At 44.8% G+C, this 17,648-nt stretch overlaps 1 protein-coding gene across 1 annotated transcript in view; it reads right to left on the reverse strand.

Moving 5' to 3' along the window:
* The window catches only part of CISD2 (CDGSH iron sulfur domain 2), an 81,959-nt gene extending 64,694 nt beyond the window's left edge, over positions 1-17,265 (reverse strand). The window contains exon 1 of the mRNA XM_086961578.1: positions 17,056-17,265. Within this exon, the coding sequence (XP_086817704.1) occupies positions 17,056-17,158 (103 nt within the window). The 5' untranslated portion in view covers positions 17,159-17,265. The remainder of the gene's footprint in view (positions 1-17,055) is intronic.
* Positions 17,266-17,648: the final 383 nt, after the last annotated feature.

The following is a 17,648-nucleotide window of genomic DNA, read 5'->3' on the forward strand; positions in this document are numbered from 1 at the left end:
ATGGCAATGTGTTTTAGGCACTCTGCACTAGCAATCTGCACTCTGCACTACCACTCTGCACTACCACTCTGCACTACCACTCTGCACTACCACTCTGCACTACCACTCTGCACTACCACTCTGCACTACCAATCTGACATGACTTCCCTGCGCATCACCCTCGGCCACGTGAGCACCATGGGCAGGGGGGCAGCCTCCGACTTGAAGCAGTGATAAAACACGGTGAACACCCCTCGGGCACCAGACAGCATCACCGGCGGGCAGAGATATCCGTCGCAATTGGAACACAAATGCAGCCCTTTCGCTGCACTCTCACCCAGGGGAATGTTCTACAGACACAAAGGGTAGGGCACAGACGCCACCAGACACGGCGGACTCGTGGAACATTAATGAAGTGACCTAGAGGGTGAGGATGGGATACTCCGCTACCATCGAGTTCGTACAAGAACAAGATTACATACGAAAAACAAACAGCACAGAAAGCGATCACTTTCGCTATCGCAATTGTTTAAAAAAAAAAAAAAGATCTGATGCATGTGATTCTCTACATTGCTGGCCGGCTGTTCATGCACGCACATAGAGCTGAAAGGAAAAAAAACACAGCAGTGCACACGCTCTGCATAATGGTGGTGAACGCGCCCACAGCACCTGGATTCCATTACAGCACCTCCCTGACAGCTCCTAATTAAGATTAAAGGACGGCCTTGCGCGTAACCACTGAGAAAATGCCACAAATCGCGGACGGAAATTACAGATAGCCTATCGCGTCAAGGCTACTACAAACACAGCACAGCAAAGACGAATCACTATGCAGATGGCATAAAAACTAAGGAATGTTTCTGGCCCGAGCCCTAAAGAAACTTTTTTTTTCTTTAACAATAGGCGCTCAGAGCTCCGCCCCCGAGCCCTAAAAAAGGCCAAGGGTACTCCTCCGGTCATTTTTCAAATACACCACAATGCAATGTATGTGGTAGAAAGGGAGTGCATGACCCTGACGAAATTAAAATGTTTAGAGTTATAACCCAGTTGTACCTTTGGAAGAGATGAATACAAAACTTTCAGACAGTGTCACAGTCAATTTCTTTTGTCAGATGCTTGGTTGGGAGGACATCGGCCACTGACGAGGTTGCCATGAAAGATTCAACAGATAAGAAGGTGGTCTCTTCTCTGGAAAAAGAAACCACATCCATGGTCTCATTTAGCCTTAAGGACCTCTTCCCAAAGAGCACTTGCAACCGAATCACTGAACATGGTCTTCAAATTTCAGTTTAACCTATTTTTGGGCGGGGCTGAGTCGGCCGTTGGTCGTGTGCAGCACCAGGGAGGTAGTGCTCGTGTCGGCCAACGGCCGACGCAAGCACGGAAGGGGTTAAACAACAGGAGGAGGATCGCATACTTTTCAATCCTTGAAGGAAAGGAGAAAAAGATAGAACTTCTACAGGATTTTTCATTCAATTTTGTCAGTGCATCTACTCCTGGAGAGTGTGTTCTGGTTTTAGCATGTAGAAACTAATGAACTGGCATAGTTGAGCATCACAGACGTCAGCAGCCATTGCATGCCTTTTAATGGGATTAAGCTGTTCGTAGTTAAGCCTGAAGATAGGCTTTACTGTTTTTTCAAAGAAAAGAAACGTTCCTACTTGTTCAGGTAACAACAGTCTTAGTCAGGAAAATGTCCTTTTCTGACTTCAAGGCAAAAATAATTGAATCATAACCAGAAGTAAGGAAATCATGTTGGTCAAATGTAACAGAAATAGCAGCAAATGTCACCATCCGAATAGTCTTGCACCTAATTGAGCAGAGACTCTCCCAAATTTGTCAGTAGGATGGCTAATTCAATATTTTAAGGAAAACTGGTAGCAGCCTACTTCGGATGCATTAATACTTCATCTAGACTATTCCCCTCTCCCGTCGGACCTGTAGCTGAGCGCACGAGCCTCTCTCCAAACATCAAGGCATGCCTGCTCAACTGTAGACCGCTACCTCGTCATTCGGGAGATATTTGGCTATCCCTCACTACTCATGCTAGGGACTTATTGTTTCTTACCAAAACGTGGGTAAAATACTCCTCTAATCCAGACCTTAAGCTTAATATCCCCCTGACTACTGTTTTGTGGGGATTCATCGTACCAGTACCAAGGTGGGTGGTGAGATTGTTGTGATCTTACGCTCAGGCTGGAAGATCTTTTCTAGGAAGCTCTCTAACTTTGGCCCTTTAGAAGCCATATTTTATAGTATTTCGAAATCCTCACATTCTATCCTGGCAGGTATTCTCTAATACAGACCTCCCGGTTCCCCCAATCCCTCACGGATTTTTATAATATAGCTGCTGATCTATCGCTCAAACACCCCTATTTCACCATTTTAGGTGATTTTAACTTGCATGTGGATGACACTTCCTGTATCAAAGCAGGACTGCTTCTCGATACCATGATGGGCCTCAATTTGTCCCAGCGGGTTAGTGGCCCCACTCATCTGGCTGCCCATATGCTGGACCTATTGTTCACCAACCATCCCAATCTCACCACTTCACCACCCCTCCCTCTCACTTGGTCAGACATTTCCTTATCCCATTCAGTCTGGCTACCACCCCTCGCTCTGACATTCCAGTTAATCCCAGGGAGTTTGGCAGGAAGTGGTGCAAAATTACCTGTTCATCACTGGCCCCTGCACTTTCCCACGGTTTGTGGCAGTCAAAAGGGAATTTAGACTCTGACGTGTCAAAGTTTAATGGCTGGCTTTCCTCAGCCATAAACGCGATTGCCCCTATGCAACTGATAAATTCTTCCAGATTAAAACCCTCAGCTCCCTGGTTCTCCTCCGCCTTGTATGCTGAGAAGAACCACTGTAAACAAGCATTGGAAATGCAATAGGTCTCGCATTAGAAAAGTTTGAGCTATTGGTATTGTAAATGACACTTTTTTTTATTTATGTGTTGGTTTTGAAAGTAGCAAAATTAATAGCTTTGTCAGTTACAATGTCAATAGTTTTAACTTTTGCAAATGTGACACCTATAGCATTTGTAATGCAATGTGTGTTGTATTTACGTGACTTAGATGTATTGATATTACAAATAACAATGGCTTTTAATTTTGTAAATAATTAATACTTAAATGAAAGTTATTGTAATTTATAATGGCAATAGCTTAAACGTTTGTAAATAACTTTTGTGAAGATTATGTTCAGTGTATTTTATTGTGACAAAAATCCAAGAACATTGCATTTGCACCTACACACACACAGAGCCACACACATATAGATGTGGTGGTGGTGGATCTGGGGGATATGGTGGTGGTGGATGTGGTGGGGGTGGATGTGGTGGAGGTGGTGGTGATGTGGATGTGGTGGTGGAAGTGCTGGTGGTGGGTGTGGTGGATGTGGTGTGGTGGATGCGGTGGCGGATGAGGTGGTGGATGTGGTGGTGGTGGTGGATGCGGTGGATGTGGTGGTGGTGGTGGTGGTGGATGTGGCGGATGTGGCGGTGGTGGATGTGGCGGTGGTGGATGTGGCGGTGGTGGATGTGGCGGTGGTGGATGTGGCGGTGGTGGTGGATGCAGTGGTGGATGTGGCGGTGGATGTGGTGGATGCGGTGGTGAAGTGGTGGTGGATGTGGTGGTGGATGCGGTGGATGTGGTGGTGGTGGATGGGGTGGATGTCATGGTGGATGTGGTGGTGAAGTGGTGGTGGATGTGGTGGATGTGGTGGTGGATGCGGTGGATGTGGTGGTGGTGGATGCGGTGGATGTGGTGGTGGTGGATGCGGTGGATGTGGTGGTGGTGGATGCGGTGGTGGTGGTGGATGGGGTGGTGGTTGTAGTGGATGTGGTGGTGAGTGTGGTGGTGGTGGTGGATGTGGTGGTGGTGGATGTGGCGGTGGATGTCATGGTGGTTTCATTCAAGTTCTACCCACTACATAGTAATACAAGGAAAACAATTCCCTTCCCATTCCTAGGATCAAAATGCACCGCCTTAATGTCTTGGGGGTGTGGTAGATAATGTGGAGGACCCATGGGCATACCTTAGGACTACAAAGGGTTTGCCCCCTGATGGCCACGGGTGCTTGTAAAGAAGTTGGCAAACACACACTTCAGATAAAAGCTGCAATTTCAAAAAACAAATTAGCTAGTGATTTTCGTCAGTGTAACCTACCCCAGGAAACCAAGAGCACCATTGTTCCTAAATACAGAAGAGAACATAATACTGACTGCATCAGTAAAGAAAGACAATGACATTGATGAACTATGCATATAGATCAGACTGTTGCACCAATATAACAATACTTCTCGGAGACCGAAGCATGTGAACAGTACTTGATTTTCAGTAATGTTGATGAAAAATAAATACCAGCCAAAAGATGACAGATCGGGGGGGGGGGCTTTTTGAGTAGGTTGAATGTATAGCATGCTTATTAAGACCTATTGTGAGGAGCATAAGAACAAACAATTGAGCAGGATTTGTTGGCAGTCTTGAGTAAAGGTCCCATTTGTGTCATGTGGTAAAGCAGAGTACAGAGCAGACCTGTTGAAGAGCTATACGCTGGTAGATCGAGTCAGTAAAACAAGACGTTAAGTCCTTGATGCTGTAAAATGTCGGAGTTTACATTAAAGACCCATTCAAATGAACGGTGAAAGCAGAACCCAGACAGAGCAAAAAGCGCAATTGTTTACTTTTCAACCAATCACTGTTATAATTAGCTTGTGTGACTTCCCTGCTGCTCAGCTGGTGTGGGTATTGGAATGCCTGATGTCATCATAGAATCTTGGGTGCCTGGCTGGTGTGTGGAGAGGCAGTTGATGGCAGGCAGGCTGAGTGGCAGGGAGGCCACTCCTGGTGGGGTTATTCTTATCTTATACTCAAATACTTGGAACTTAATCTGGAACTAAGCCTAATTAAATCCAGCTTATTAAATGTACCTGGCTCAAGGACTTCGTTATTTACTACACACTCACGGTAGATGCACCAAGCTTCTTCTGAATAAGTTACTCGTGGTGGTTCAGTTAAAGCAGCGAGGGGACCTTAAAGGTATTAAAAACTGTTGAGAAGGATGAATCAATTCCACACAGCAGTCCTCTCAAAAACCACACGCAGTACAAGATAAAAGAATGTGAAGTACAAATAAGCCTAACATAATTACGGAGGGGGGGGGGGGGCGCACAAGAACATGTACCACCGATAAACACTGATCGAGGACCAGGAAAATGGACCATAATGCAAAAAAAAAAAAAAAAAGGTAAGTGCCTAATTGGCATTCTAAACCCTCCTAAACTTCTGGCCATCTTAACAAGTCGGGGCTGGGTGTGTGGAGGAACAGGGTGCACATTTTAGTTAAAAAATAGTATATTAAAAAGTGGTTACTGGTCTAAACCCGCATCCCCATAAAATATACACCAATGTGTAAAAAGAATTGCATTCACATGCTATGGAAGGCTTTGCAGTATTAGGGAAGAAATATTCCCTTCTCCATTTACACTGTCTGTTTAAGTGGGTTGGGGAAGGAGCTACCAAGTGTCTTCACTACGGGGTTATTTAACGAGTTTCTTAAATGTAGTAAAAGACAACAGGACAGCTGTGCCTAGACACCATCATACCAGATTTGGAAAAAAAACAAATCTGTAAATGCATACATGACCAGATACAGCAGCAGCTTTCGTTTTAAATCGTTGCCCTTTCGGTTCAAAACGCTAAGGAGACACGGCCATGGGGGGAGGTCAAACTGAAAGTATGGCGGGCCGGCCGGCCGTGAATAATTAGAGAAGCTGTGGGAGGGAGGCTCCTGGGCTGCATCCCAGTGGTAGGCATGCTGTGGCAGCTAATGAAACTGCGAGTTAGAATGACGCCCTCGGAAACATGCCCCGTTCTGTGAGAGGAATCGGTGTGGAGAGCAGAGGCTTCCGCCAACAGATGGGTAGGAGAGACTCAAAGCTATCGGGCAGGGGCTGTGCTGGAGGCGACTTGCAACCAAAGAAGCCGCACTGTAAGCGGTGATGCATAGGTGGATGACACAAGAGGCAAGCTGCGTCTTGAGCCTCCTTCTGCTCGAGGCAGAACAGACAGTTTCACGGAAGACAAGCATAGGCACACCTAGCAAAACAGACGATGCCAGAGGAGGAGGGCGACCTCTAAAATAGGCACAACATACATTTTCATGCATACAAAATTTGAAATGTGCCTCAAAAACAGAGGCAAAATGCTAAACCGCTTCTGGTAAAAGTGACCGCAGAATCCACATGCGCCTTATAGAAGCCAAGAATAATAAGCAGCTTGAAGTAATTACATCGGCTCAAAGCTCTCGGAAACAATGCCCCGTTTGGGCTAACAAAAGACCCAAACGCTTACCTTCTCATCATACCAAACAGCAGTCGCTTTTGTTAAGACTGTCCTCCCTGAAAAATGCGGCACGGCAGGCAGGGGAGGGGGCGGAGCGGGGGTGTGGGAGGAGTGCGGCTGAGGGAAAAGACGGCGATTTCAGGCTGCGATGAGGGTGTGAAGCAGCAGGGGCTGCGGGAGGGAGGCTGGGCTGCCTTTGATGTGTAATGCAAGGCAGGCGGCTGGGGGCATGTGCACGCGCTTTTAATGTCAATGCGCATGCGCATTGAGCTTGAATTTCACGACACTGCAAGGAATCGCCATCGACTTGCAAGTTGGTTGAAGTCTGTTTATGCCCCCATAGTCTCGCAAGCTCAATGCGCATGCGCATTGACAGGCGAGACCTAAAAACTTGATAAGAGCTGGAGACAATCCTATGATCCTGAGGCAAAAATCACTTACAGAACTGCCATTAAGAAATTCCACAAATTGAAACGTACCATAATGCAAGAGTATTACATTAAGAAAGTCAGCTCCGCTGATAATTCCTCAAAAACGCTGTTCAAAATAGTGAAGGAGTTTTCTAAACCATCTGCATTATCTAGCTCAACTCCCCCTAGCCAAGGACTCTGTGATGGTTTATCTAACTTTTTTCACGAAAAAAAATCGTAGACATTTTTTCTACATTCAACCAGTCCGTGGATACCCCAGTTCTGGACTCCGGGGTAACCAAGGAGGAGGCTTTCACTTCTATCTCTATTGATACCTTTTGTCAAAAAATGTTGGCATGTAAATCAGGCTCTCCTTTGGAGCCTTGTCCCAATTATTCAGTGCACTTGCCTCTTATTATCTCTACGCTGAACTGGTTTTGGAACACCTCCTTACATACTGGTCATTTCCCCTTGTCTTGGAAACAGACCATGTTGATCCCCATCCTAAAAAAACCTGAAGCTGACCCATCGATGTTTAGCAACTACAGGCCCATTTCCCTTTTACCTAAACCAGCCAAAATCCTGGAGAAAGTAGTGCAAGAACAACTCTCTATCTACCTTGAGTCCAGGCAACTTCTCGACGACTCGCAGTCTGGTTTTAGATCCGGCTCTAGTACCGAGACTGCACTTTTGGAGGTGCCAGAGACTATTTGTGAATGCGTGGACTTAGGCCAGGCGGCAATGTTAGTACTCCTCAAACTGTCCGCAGCATTCGATGCGGTTTCTCATGCCATATTGACTGAAAGACTGTATAGTCTTGGCATTCAGGGCACCCCATTGGCTTGGATTAGATCTTTTCTCAATGATCCTACCCAACAGGTCTACCTTCAACCTTTTGTCTCGGAGAAAAAAGCACTTTGTTGTGGTGTTCCCCAGAGCTCTGCCCTGAGCCCACTGTTTTTTAATGTTTACGTATCGCCGCAGCCATGGTGGCAGAATCCTGTGGGGTCAGAGTGATCTCTTACGCTGATGAGACACAATTAGCATTTTCATTTAGAGATCACTCTGACGTCAGTTTTTCGAACTTCAGACGCTGCCTCAGCCACATCTCTACCTGGATGTCACTCAATACTCTCAGGCTTAACTTGGATAAAAGTGAGGCGTTGTTTTTTTTAATCAAAAAAATTCCCCTCTACCCCTACTGTGGTGGCCACCGGAATTAACCCCCCCCCAGCCCTCAGTGCCGGTTGTTTCTGCCAGGATTCTGGGATTCCTATTTGATAATAAATTATCTTGCACAGCTCAAATAAATAAAGTCACATCGGCATGTTTTGGTAAACTCTGCGTGATCCGGAAAATTCTCCCTTTCCTTCCTTTGGATGCTCGCCGAACCTTCATTTAAGCCAGTATAACATCATACTTGGATTATGCTAACAGCCTGTATGCCGGATCACCAGCCTATCTAGTGAAACGTCTGCAGATTGTGCAGAATGCAGCGGCAAGAACGATCTGTAACATTCCATATCGCCACTTAATCTCTTTTCACTTAAAAAAGCTACACTGGCTGCCTGTGACTAGCCGCATTCAGTTTATATCTCTGGTCCTGGCATATAGAGCAATGCAGGGACAGGGGCCGGCCTATCTCAGAGCCAGACTGAAGAATGCTCAGTCCAACCGATCTCTCAGATCAAATCATCTCTGCCTCTTAAGTACTCCCCGATTCCGCTGTTCTAGAATGGGTGGCAGAGCTTTCTCAGTCATCAATGCTCGCTGCTGGAACAGCCTGCCACTGTCCCTCCGTATGACAGAATCGCAGGGCTCGACAAATCCACTCGCCCGCTCGCATCTGCGAGGGAGAATGGATGAGGATGAGCTATTTTTAGGTCCTACTCGCCCTTTCGGGCGAGTAGGAAGACAAACTAACTTTTGTCCTCTGTCTTTGAAAACGGAGCAAAAGTGACAAGGTAACAAGATTTAAAGGCATTTTTATTGCTCACAAATGGACAGAAAATAAAGATGCCTTTAAATCTTGTTAACTTGTCACTTTTTCTCCGTTTTCAGAGACAGAGGTCAAGTTGGGTCGAGGGGATTTTCCAAGTTACTTGACCTGCAGGACTAGTACAATTTTTCAGATTTGCAACAGAGCCCTGGGTTTGATAGCTAAGCAGTTGAGCTCTTCGACAGAAAGGCATCCGTCCCTGAAGAGCAGATATATTAGGGTGATAAGACACCCAGTAGGCAGATTACGTCAGCAGGTTTTTCCTACTCTGAGGAGAGTTCTCCGTCTCCTCTGACTTTTCAAAAGATATACATTACATGAAGTATGGAATACCTTTGGAGACCTACTTACCTGCCGCCACCGCCAAGAGTCATTCCAGGCCTCACAAGGAACTCGCCAGAGCCGACGCCCAAGCCGCCACCGCCGAGAGTCATCACAGGGCATTGGAAACCGCGACGCCGCTCCGGGAGGACTACAACTCCCGGCAGGCCTCGCGGCGGCGCGTGGAAGTGACGCGGAACGTGCCGGAAGAGCGCAGAGTGACCCATAAAGGGAGGAGGAGATCGGCAGAGCGGGGGGAGACCTACTTACCTGCCGCCACCGCCGAGAGTCATTCCAGGCCTCACAAGGAACTCGCCAGAGCCGACGCCCAAGCCGCCACCGCCGAGAGTCATCACAGGGCATTGGAAACCGCGCCGCCGCTCCGGGAGGACTACAACTCCCGGCAGGCCTCGCGGCGGCGCGTGGAAGTGACGCGGAACGCACCGGAAGAGCGCAGAGTGACCCATAAAGGGAGGAGGAGACCCGCGTCGCGGGACGCGAGCGGGACGCCCGGGGCGAAGCCCGGGCAAAGGGCGGGCCCTCTACGGCCCTCATCGGCACAAGTCGGCCAGGCTAGGCCACCCCTCTAATAATACCTCTTTGTGCACCAGGGAATTATTTACATGATTGTCCACAGCAAATAGTGGTGTTCCAGACGCTGGTTGACTGCCTCCTGAGCCCTAGCTATCCAGACGGGGGTCGGTAAGCAGCCTATATAGCTTCTATCGAATCGCCCAGGAGCCCGGGATAAGGAGGGGGCCCACGTGGAAACGCCAAGAATAGACAATCATACTGACGATTGGAAAGGAGTCAGCTGGATATCTGCACAAGTTTTGAAGTAAGACTTTTTGTTTTAACCTTGGGAGCGATACTTTGTTAATTAATTGAGCTGTGGGTATAAGACTTTCACACACCTTGGCAAAATTATGCGTAAAAGAAATCATCACACGGCATCCGAAACACCAAAGAACACCATGGAAAACTACCTTGTCCAAGTGGTCAGCAAAATAAACAGCGAACGCAGACAATCGTTAGGTCTGTCCCAATCTCCTATTCTTCCTCCCATGAGCCCACCCACCTCTTCGCAAATCAATGAGTCCTTGTTATTAGACTCTAACAACGATCCCCTTGCACCAGCTTCCCCAGTAACTGTCAATATTGATGTAAGCACAGGTTGTCATTGAGGTTGAAGGAAATAATGACAAAGAAGATGTGGAGGATAATCCACCGGCTAAACAGACCTCAAGGGCAGTTAGAGCCTGTCGCAGATCGCAAAGCAAACGTGGGGGGGCACGTTCTGGAAAAAACAAGGCCACATCACCACCAAAGGAAAAAAATACCTGCCAGAACAATGAGGAAAATAATCTGAGGGACATATTGGACGAGGACTTAATGTCCAAAATAGCGGAGCTGTTAGAAATAAAAATACAGACAATTATTAAGCCACTTATTAGTAAGATTGACAAACTTTCTGCAGAGATAAAGAAACTTGGAAGCACACAAAATGTCTTAGCAGATGCAATAGGCAATGTCCTTAGTAATGTTAATAAAGGCAGTGATCCACCAGAGAAAGATAATGAATCCAGTGTAACATCAGATGCTACCCCCCCAGGTGTAATTCCTGCAGAATGCCCACAAACGTCTGGCCAAAATACTAACAACTTGCCATCAGAAGCCCCAACTGTCAGATTAATTGATTCAACACATGCTACAGTGCCCCCTAGTTTTGAAGAAAACCAAACACAATTTGTAGTTGAAGCAGCACCGTTAGTGCTAGTGCTAGCCAATACACCAACCCTATCACCGGACCAAACTGAGTCAGCCTCATCACTAAAAAGTAAGGCACTATACAGGCTCTCAAATAATATGCGGATAGCACAGGGGGGTGAACAGCGGTTGGCTGATGAAATTAAAACAGCAAGGAGGGTTGGTTGGATAGGAAATAAGCAAAAAAAATGGAAGGGCGACTGTGTGATATTAAACTTTGACTGCAGCTGCTCTTCCGGACATTCTATCAAATATCCTTCCACCACAAAAAAGAAGTAGCTCTATAATCCCTCTTACACTAGAATTTTTCTATAATGAAACACAAAAGGCCAACAATCAAAAACCCCGGAAGCCAGTATGGTCAACGAGAGACCATGGTTGGGGAGGGGGACCATCAGCTTTTGACACGAATTACGCCCCCCAAAATAGGGTAGGTTCATGGCTACCAAACCAACACAATATTTTTCAAAACACTACTTCAGGGCAAAATTGGAACCAAATGGGCAGACGAGGGCCTGGTATAATAACCAACAATTGTGGGCCTACAGGAAATGTTAAATATAATGGCGGATGGCCAGGCATGCAGCAGAATGTACTGTATCCTAATACCCCAGCACCTATAGGTAATGCTGACTTTAATGGAGGATGGCAGGGCTCTTATCAGAACCCACCCTTTCCCATTACCCCTGCACCCAGATGGAATGCCCCCACAAATGGTTGGGGCTTTGGGGCCCCATCTTACAACTGGGGAGTTAGCACTTCAAATAGGTTTGAAGCCTTAGCTGGCTTAGCTGACTGCGACTGACTTGAGGGAAGGGCCCTGACAACGCCATGTAGTACAAACCACACATATCCTAGGTTGTATCTCGAAGTCGAATCAAAGCAGATTGCACCTATTAAAATCTTGCAACAGCCATTACATCCTGTTGAAACAATAGCACAACAACTGCATTTAGAGACATCTAGGGTAACCGCACCATGTCAGGTAGTAGAAACACGAGGGGTTTTAGGAAGCATAAAAATCATCTGCTGGAACATAGCGGGTCTGAAAAAAAACCTTTCAGATCCGTCTTGGCACGATTACCTGACGAGTGGGGATCTAATTATGTTCCAGGAGACATGGGGGCTTGAAAACTACTTTAAGGTGGACTATAGATCTTTTTTCATACCCCCAGTAAACACAAATGGGGGGAGACCCTCTGGCGGATTAACAATCTGGGTGAAAATCACAGGAGGCCTGTCCTTTGAGCAAATTGATATAAATAATCCCGACATTCTATTACTCAAGTTAAAAAATACCAAGGGTTGTAGCACTTATGCGATCAATATCTATAATAGACCACACCGATCATGTAAAGAATCAACAGTTGTAACCCACCTGAGTAATCTTGTGGCGGGATTTGATCAAAATGCACAAATGATTATAGGCGGTGATTTTAACAGAGGTTTTGAGCCCATAATAGGTCTAGAAGACATCTATAAGGATGAGGATAGTGCCAACAATATTCCCTTAATAGATACAAATTACAAAGCACCTTGCTCAGTGAGCGCCTTACAATTACTGAACTTGACAGTAGAATCAGGCTTACGTGCATGTAATGGGCGGTTGCCATCAGACTGTCCCAGTAGACCAATGTTTACCAGAGGGGCACACTCCAGCCACTTAGATTATTTATTAGTCTCCCTGAACTTGTGGCCTATGACTATCGATCTAATAGTGGATGATCGCACGGAAAGCGACCACTATCCTCTGATTTTATCTGTCCAAACCCAGATTTTTAAAACCCTTGACAAAAGTGCAAATAGCATAATGTCCTTGCCACAAGATCCCCTAGTGGCAAATAACCGCAGATCCCTGAAATGGCCAGTAGTATTAGACAACTCTAAAATCATTAGTCAAATCTATAATGTATTTGTGAGTCATATGTCTTCTCTCTTAGGTAACAGTACTGTCATCCAAAATCCTAGTTTGATAGAATCCCATGAACATTTAATTAACCAACTTGGCGGGATCCTGACCAAGGCAATAAAAAGATCAAATAATGCCCAAAAGAATAAACAAACCGGAATCACCTGGTACAACCAGGATTGCCGGAAAGCCAAGACAGATCTAATCATAGCGGTCAGGGGGGGTTCAATGGATATTGTGCGAACTAAGAGAGTACAGTATAAAAGAATTCTATCAAAGGCCAAGAAAGAGTGGGACGAAAGGGTTTGGTCCGATTTACTGGATGCATGTAAGTGCAAAGATCAGACCACTTTCTGGAGCCTCATTGCTAGAGGCACCAGGGGGGTGACAGAATGTAAAGATAAATTTCTAGAGGAAAAGACATGGGTCGAGCACTTTACTATGTTATACTCTTGTACAAGTTCAGGTGAGAGTGGAGGCTGGGATAGTTTGCAGGCCCCTTTGGCAGCGTATGATGCACCTCTTGTTTTTTCCCTAACAGAAACTATCTCCGCAATTAAGGCAGTTAAGTCAGGGAAAGCACCAGGCCCTGACAGAATACCAGGTGATCTTTGGAAACATGAAAATTACATCTGGGCTCCTTACATCAACTTACTATCCAATGAAATTGCTCAAGGAGCTCCTATACCGGAAACCTGGAAGGGGGCAGAGATTGTAGCTCTGTTCAAGAAGAGTGTTAGGTCAAATCCTTCGCATTACCGACCCATCAGCCTTATTGACGTGTTACAAAAAATATTTGCACGACAGGTTCTTGGTCGGCTCACCTCTTGGATTGAAGAGCACTCTATTTATACAAAATATCAGGCAGGTTTTAGATGTAAGATAAGCACTGTAGACCAGGTTTTTAGATTTTTATGTTTAGTCTGGAAATATACCATTATAAGGAGTTCCCATATATACGTGGCGTTTGTTGATTTGAAGGCAGCTTTTGATATGGTTCCTAGGGCAGCCCTATGGAAGACATTAAACAAAATGGGTGTCCCTGGAAATATCCTTCAAATTTTAACCAGACTTCATGAGAACAATTACGCACGTGTTAGATGGGGACCGAATGGAGAAGTCACTGAGAAAATAAAAATAGCAAAAGGGGTAAGGCAAGGGTGCGTAATGGTACCTACCTTATTTTCCTTTATACGTCAATGACATCCCTGATACTCTTTTGGCTGCGAGCATGACTCTCCCAAATTGAGCGGGCAAGCCGTTCCGGCATTACTATTCGCAGACGACACAATTTTAATCTCTCAGACACCTAAGGGGCTCCAAAATCTCTTAAACACATTTAGTTTGTATGGTCATGACAAGGAATTAGAAATTAACTCCTCAAAAACAAAAGCTATGACAATCAACCCCCATAAAGGTTTTAATAAGGTTTTTAAAATAAATAATGAACCTATTGAAGAAGTTCCTAATTTTAAATACCTGGGTATTATTTTAGACAGTGATGTAACATGGAAAACACAATTGGAGAATTCAAAACTAAGGCTAACCCAAAATCAGGTACCGATCTTAAAGAAGCACAAGAATAGCCATTTCAAAGCGGTCTCACCAGCCATCGAATTATTCAAATATAAAGTGCAATCCTCCTCACTTTATGGTGCGGACCTTTGGGCCTATGCTTCAAAGGACACCTTCCGAGTGAGGGAAAATTCCTTCATCAGGCAACTTCTAGGGATACCTGGGTCAACACCACTGACACCCGTATTATGGGACCTTAATTTTAGGCGTACTGATGATTATGCTTCCCTTCGCCCGCTACTCTATTGGGTCCGTTTATGGTCCACTGAAGAGCTGGCTGATTATAGAGAAGCATTGCAAGAGATATTGGCCATAAAGAATATTACACGCTTGCCATGGCTAGAATACGTCAAAAAATGGCTCGAAAAACTAGGGTTAAGTGACTTTTGGTTTGACCCTGATTCTCTTACAAATAATTCAAAAAACATCTTGAAGCAAAGGTACTGGGACTATATTAGAGACTCAGTGCTTGCAAATCCCAGAACAGGGACTCTGACTTCGAAATTTTTTGAAATCAAAATGAATATGCAATTAGAGCCCCTCATGGATGAAATTCACCCTCCATTGGCTAAAAGCCTATATTTAAAGTTCAGATATAGCATTCTGCTATTAAAAGATAGAACAACTAGCTGGAACTGTAATAGGGGGTTGACCGGGGCCGTTGGCTCTAACATATGTGAGTCCTGTGAAATGGGGATGAAAGAAGATGAGTCTCATGTTTTATTCATATGCCCAGCATACCTTAAAGCAAGGAAAAAATGGCTCAAGCCAATTTGTAACAGGCTAGGACTTAGACAAATTAAGGTTGGACTTAGAATATTCAAAGGAGATACTTCACAACCGATTGTGTTTAGCCTAAGTCGTTTTCTCCTATGTGTTGCCTTGATTAGGAGAAAGAAAAATCAGAAAACCTAAATGTAATGGGCTATTTTACCATGTTATTGACTGTCTATTAGCTATAGTGCTGCCTGTCTTATTGTTATGGTGTATACCACTTTTTTTAAACAAAACAGATATTTAATTTATTATTTTTATTATTGTGTATATCTATTCTGTGTTCTTTATAGAAGGGGGACCGACCAGGATCGAGCGAATCCCAGTTTAGATGATTTTTGCGTACTTTGCACAAATAAGATGTGATGATATTTTTACCCACTTCTGCTATTTGCTATGTATTATAATGATGTGTTATGATTTTAATGTATTGTATCTTACAAGGTTTTTTAAACCGAATAAAGATTGAAATGAATGAATGAATACCTTTCCTAGATCTCTTTACAACTCTACAACTCACAAAAACACCCACTTTCCAAATTTTTGTTTAAGGTTTCAGAACTAGGTACGTTAGGGAGTGGATGGATTTCTAATGTCCCCACCCCAGTACTGTTGATTCCCCAGTTATCAGAGAAACATATGGGAAGATACTCAGCAAATTATTGTGGTACTTCCAATTTGGCCTAGGACCTTATGGTTTCCTCGCCTTCAATCCTTAGCACTGGAACCTCCCTAGTATCTTCCTCTAAGCCCATCCATTCATCAGAGCAATCTCTTGTCACTCCACCTCCAAAACCATGTTGCTTTTGGGTTGGAGGCTGAAAGGCCTTCCACCACATTTAGTGACTGATCTAAAACACACGGAAACCCTCTACATTGAAGTCCTATTTCAGGCACTGGACAAATCTTCATTGCATTATCATTGTTCTATTATTTTGCAATTTATGTGGAAAGGGTTTGCGAAGAATCTTTCTGTTGCTACACTTTAGTCACAGTGAGGAGCCTTAAGAGCATTCTGAGAACTCTGGGAAAATATGGAAGCTTGTGAAAGTTTAGCTTTTCACTTACTGAAGAGTTTCTCTTTGGCTCCATCTCATAAGAGGGTATGTACTCCTTCATGGGATCTCCCATTAGTCTATCAGGCTTTTTAGGGGTACTAGTATGAGAAACCGGATATCAAGCTTCTTACAAATAAGTTGCCATTTCTGGTGGCTGTGACCTTGGATTTAAGGATAGGGGAACTTTGTGAATTGATGAGCTCTTTTTTGTCAATTTTAGAAGCCAAACTGATTTTAAGACCAGATCCAGCTTTTCCTCCTAAACTATCGACTCCTTTGGGTAGATCACTGCCTGGTCAGTTTGTTTTGCAGCGCCGGCCCTACGAGGAGCAACCGCCCGATGATGAAGCATGACACCTCTTAGGGGGTGTGAGGGCAACAGAGGACAACAAGTGGTTTCTCCCACTGTTTTAGCGGGCTCCATTCACCTAGAGTTCTCCACTATTCCCCTTTTACTTTTTTCACTTTTCTTTTTCCATTGCACGGGTGACTATTTGCACCCTCAGGCGTGGATGACTTTTTGCATCCTGCCATTAGGAACTGTGTCCCCTTGTGATAACATAAAACTTTACCAGACTTTCTGTAACCGATATCGTACCACTACTCAGGAAGTTACAACTTACAACAAAAAAACGCTCATTATGAATCACATAGGCGAGACCTATTGCATTTACCAATGCTTGTTTAGGACTGGTGGCCTGTGGTTAAAACTTTCTTTTATACATTTTTATGCTCACTATTTTTTTTGTTGCCCACTTTCCAAATTTCTACAAAGTTCTCAGAGTTGGGAGACGTGCACTAAGCTCCGCGAGTTGAGAAAGTCGAGCAACAATGCACAGACTTCATTCTCTTCATCCACTCTCTTGCCTGATTGGCGGGAACACCCCGCCCCCAGGCTACCCCGGAGCTTTTCTACCTGTCAGACTTGCGAACCCGGTGATGCTTTCGGGTACTGGCAGCCGCTTCAGATACGCAGGCAGCTGCACCTTGATGATGCGAGCGAGGCTTTCCAGCACCATCTTCCTAGACCACCTGACCGTACGGCCACAGCAGAACTCCACAATCGCCGCTTCCTACTAGCAGCAGATTGGCCAGCAACATAGACAACAGACAAACAGTGTACCGCACGTAAACTACAATGTTTTGTGATCTTACGTAAACGCCGTGGCCATTACTATTTCATGAATAATGGTTTCATAAAATGTGCTGCTACGAATTTTTGGGTCAAGGTCTTTTCCTTGATACATTTAATGTTAAGAACACCAATATATTTAGTAGTTGGAGATACTAAAAACACATATTTAGATATACTGGAACTCATTCTATAAATTTATTGCGACTAATGGGCACGCATACTATTGTAAAATGACGATAACACGTGAACTACTCTACTACTTTGCAGTCTCATTTTCCTTTTGATACTCACCTTCAATTGTATTTGGAAGCCTGTGTCAATATTTCAAAATGGCCTCTATTTTTCCTTGTTGCTATGGACAAGATCAAGCCGTG

Source organism: Lissotriton vulgaris, chromosome 3_1, assembly GCF_964263255.1.
Source record: "Lissotriton vulgaris chromosome 3_1, aLisVul1.2, whole genome shotgun sequence".
Lineage (NCBI taxonomy): Eukaryota > Metazoa > Chordata > Amphibia > Caudata > Salamandridae > Lissotriton > Lissotriton vulgaris.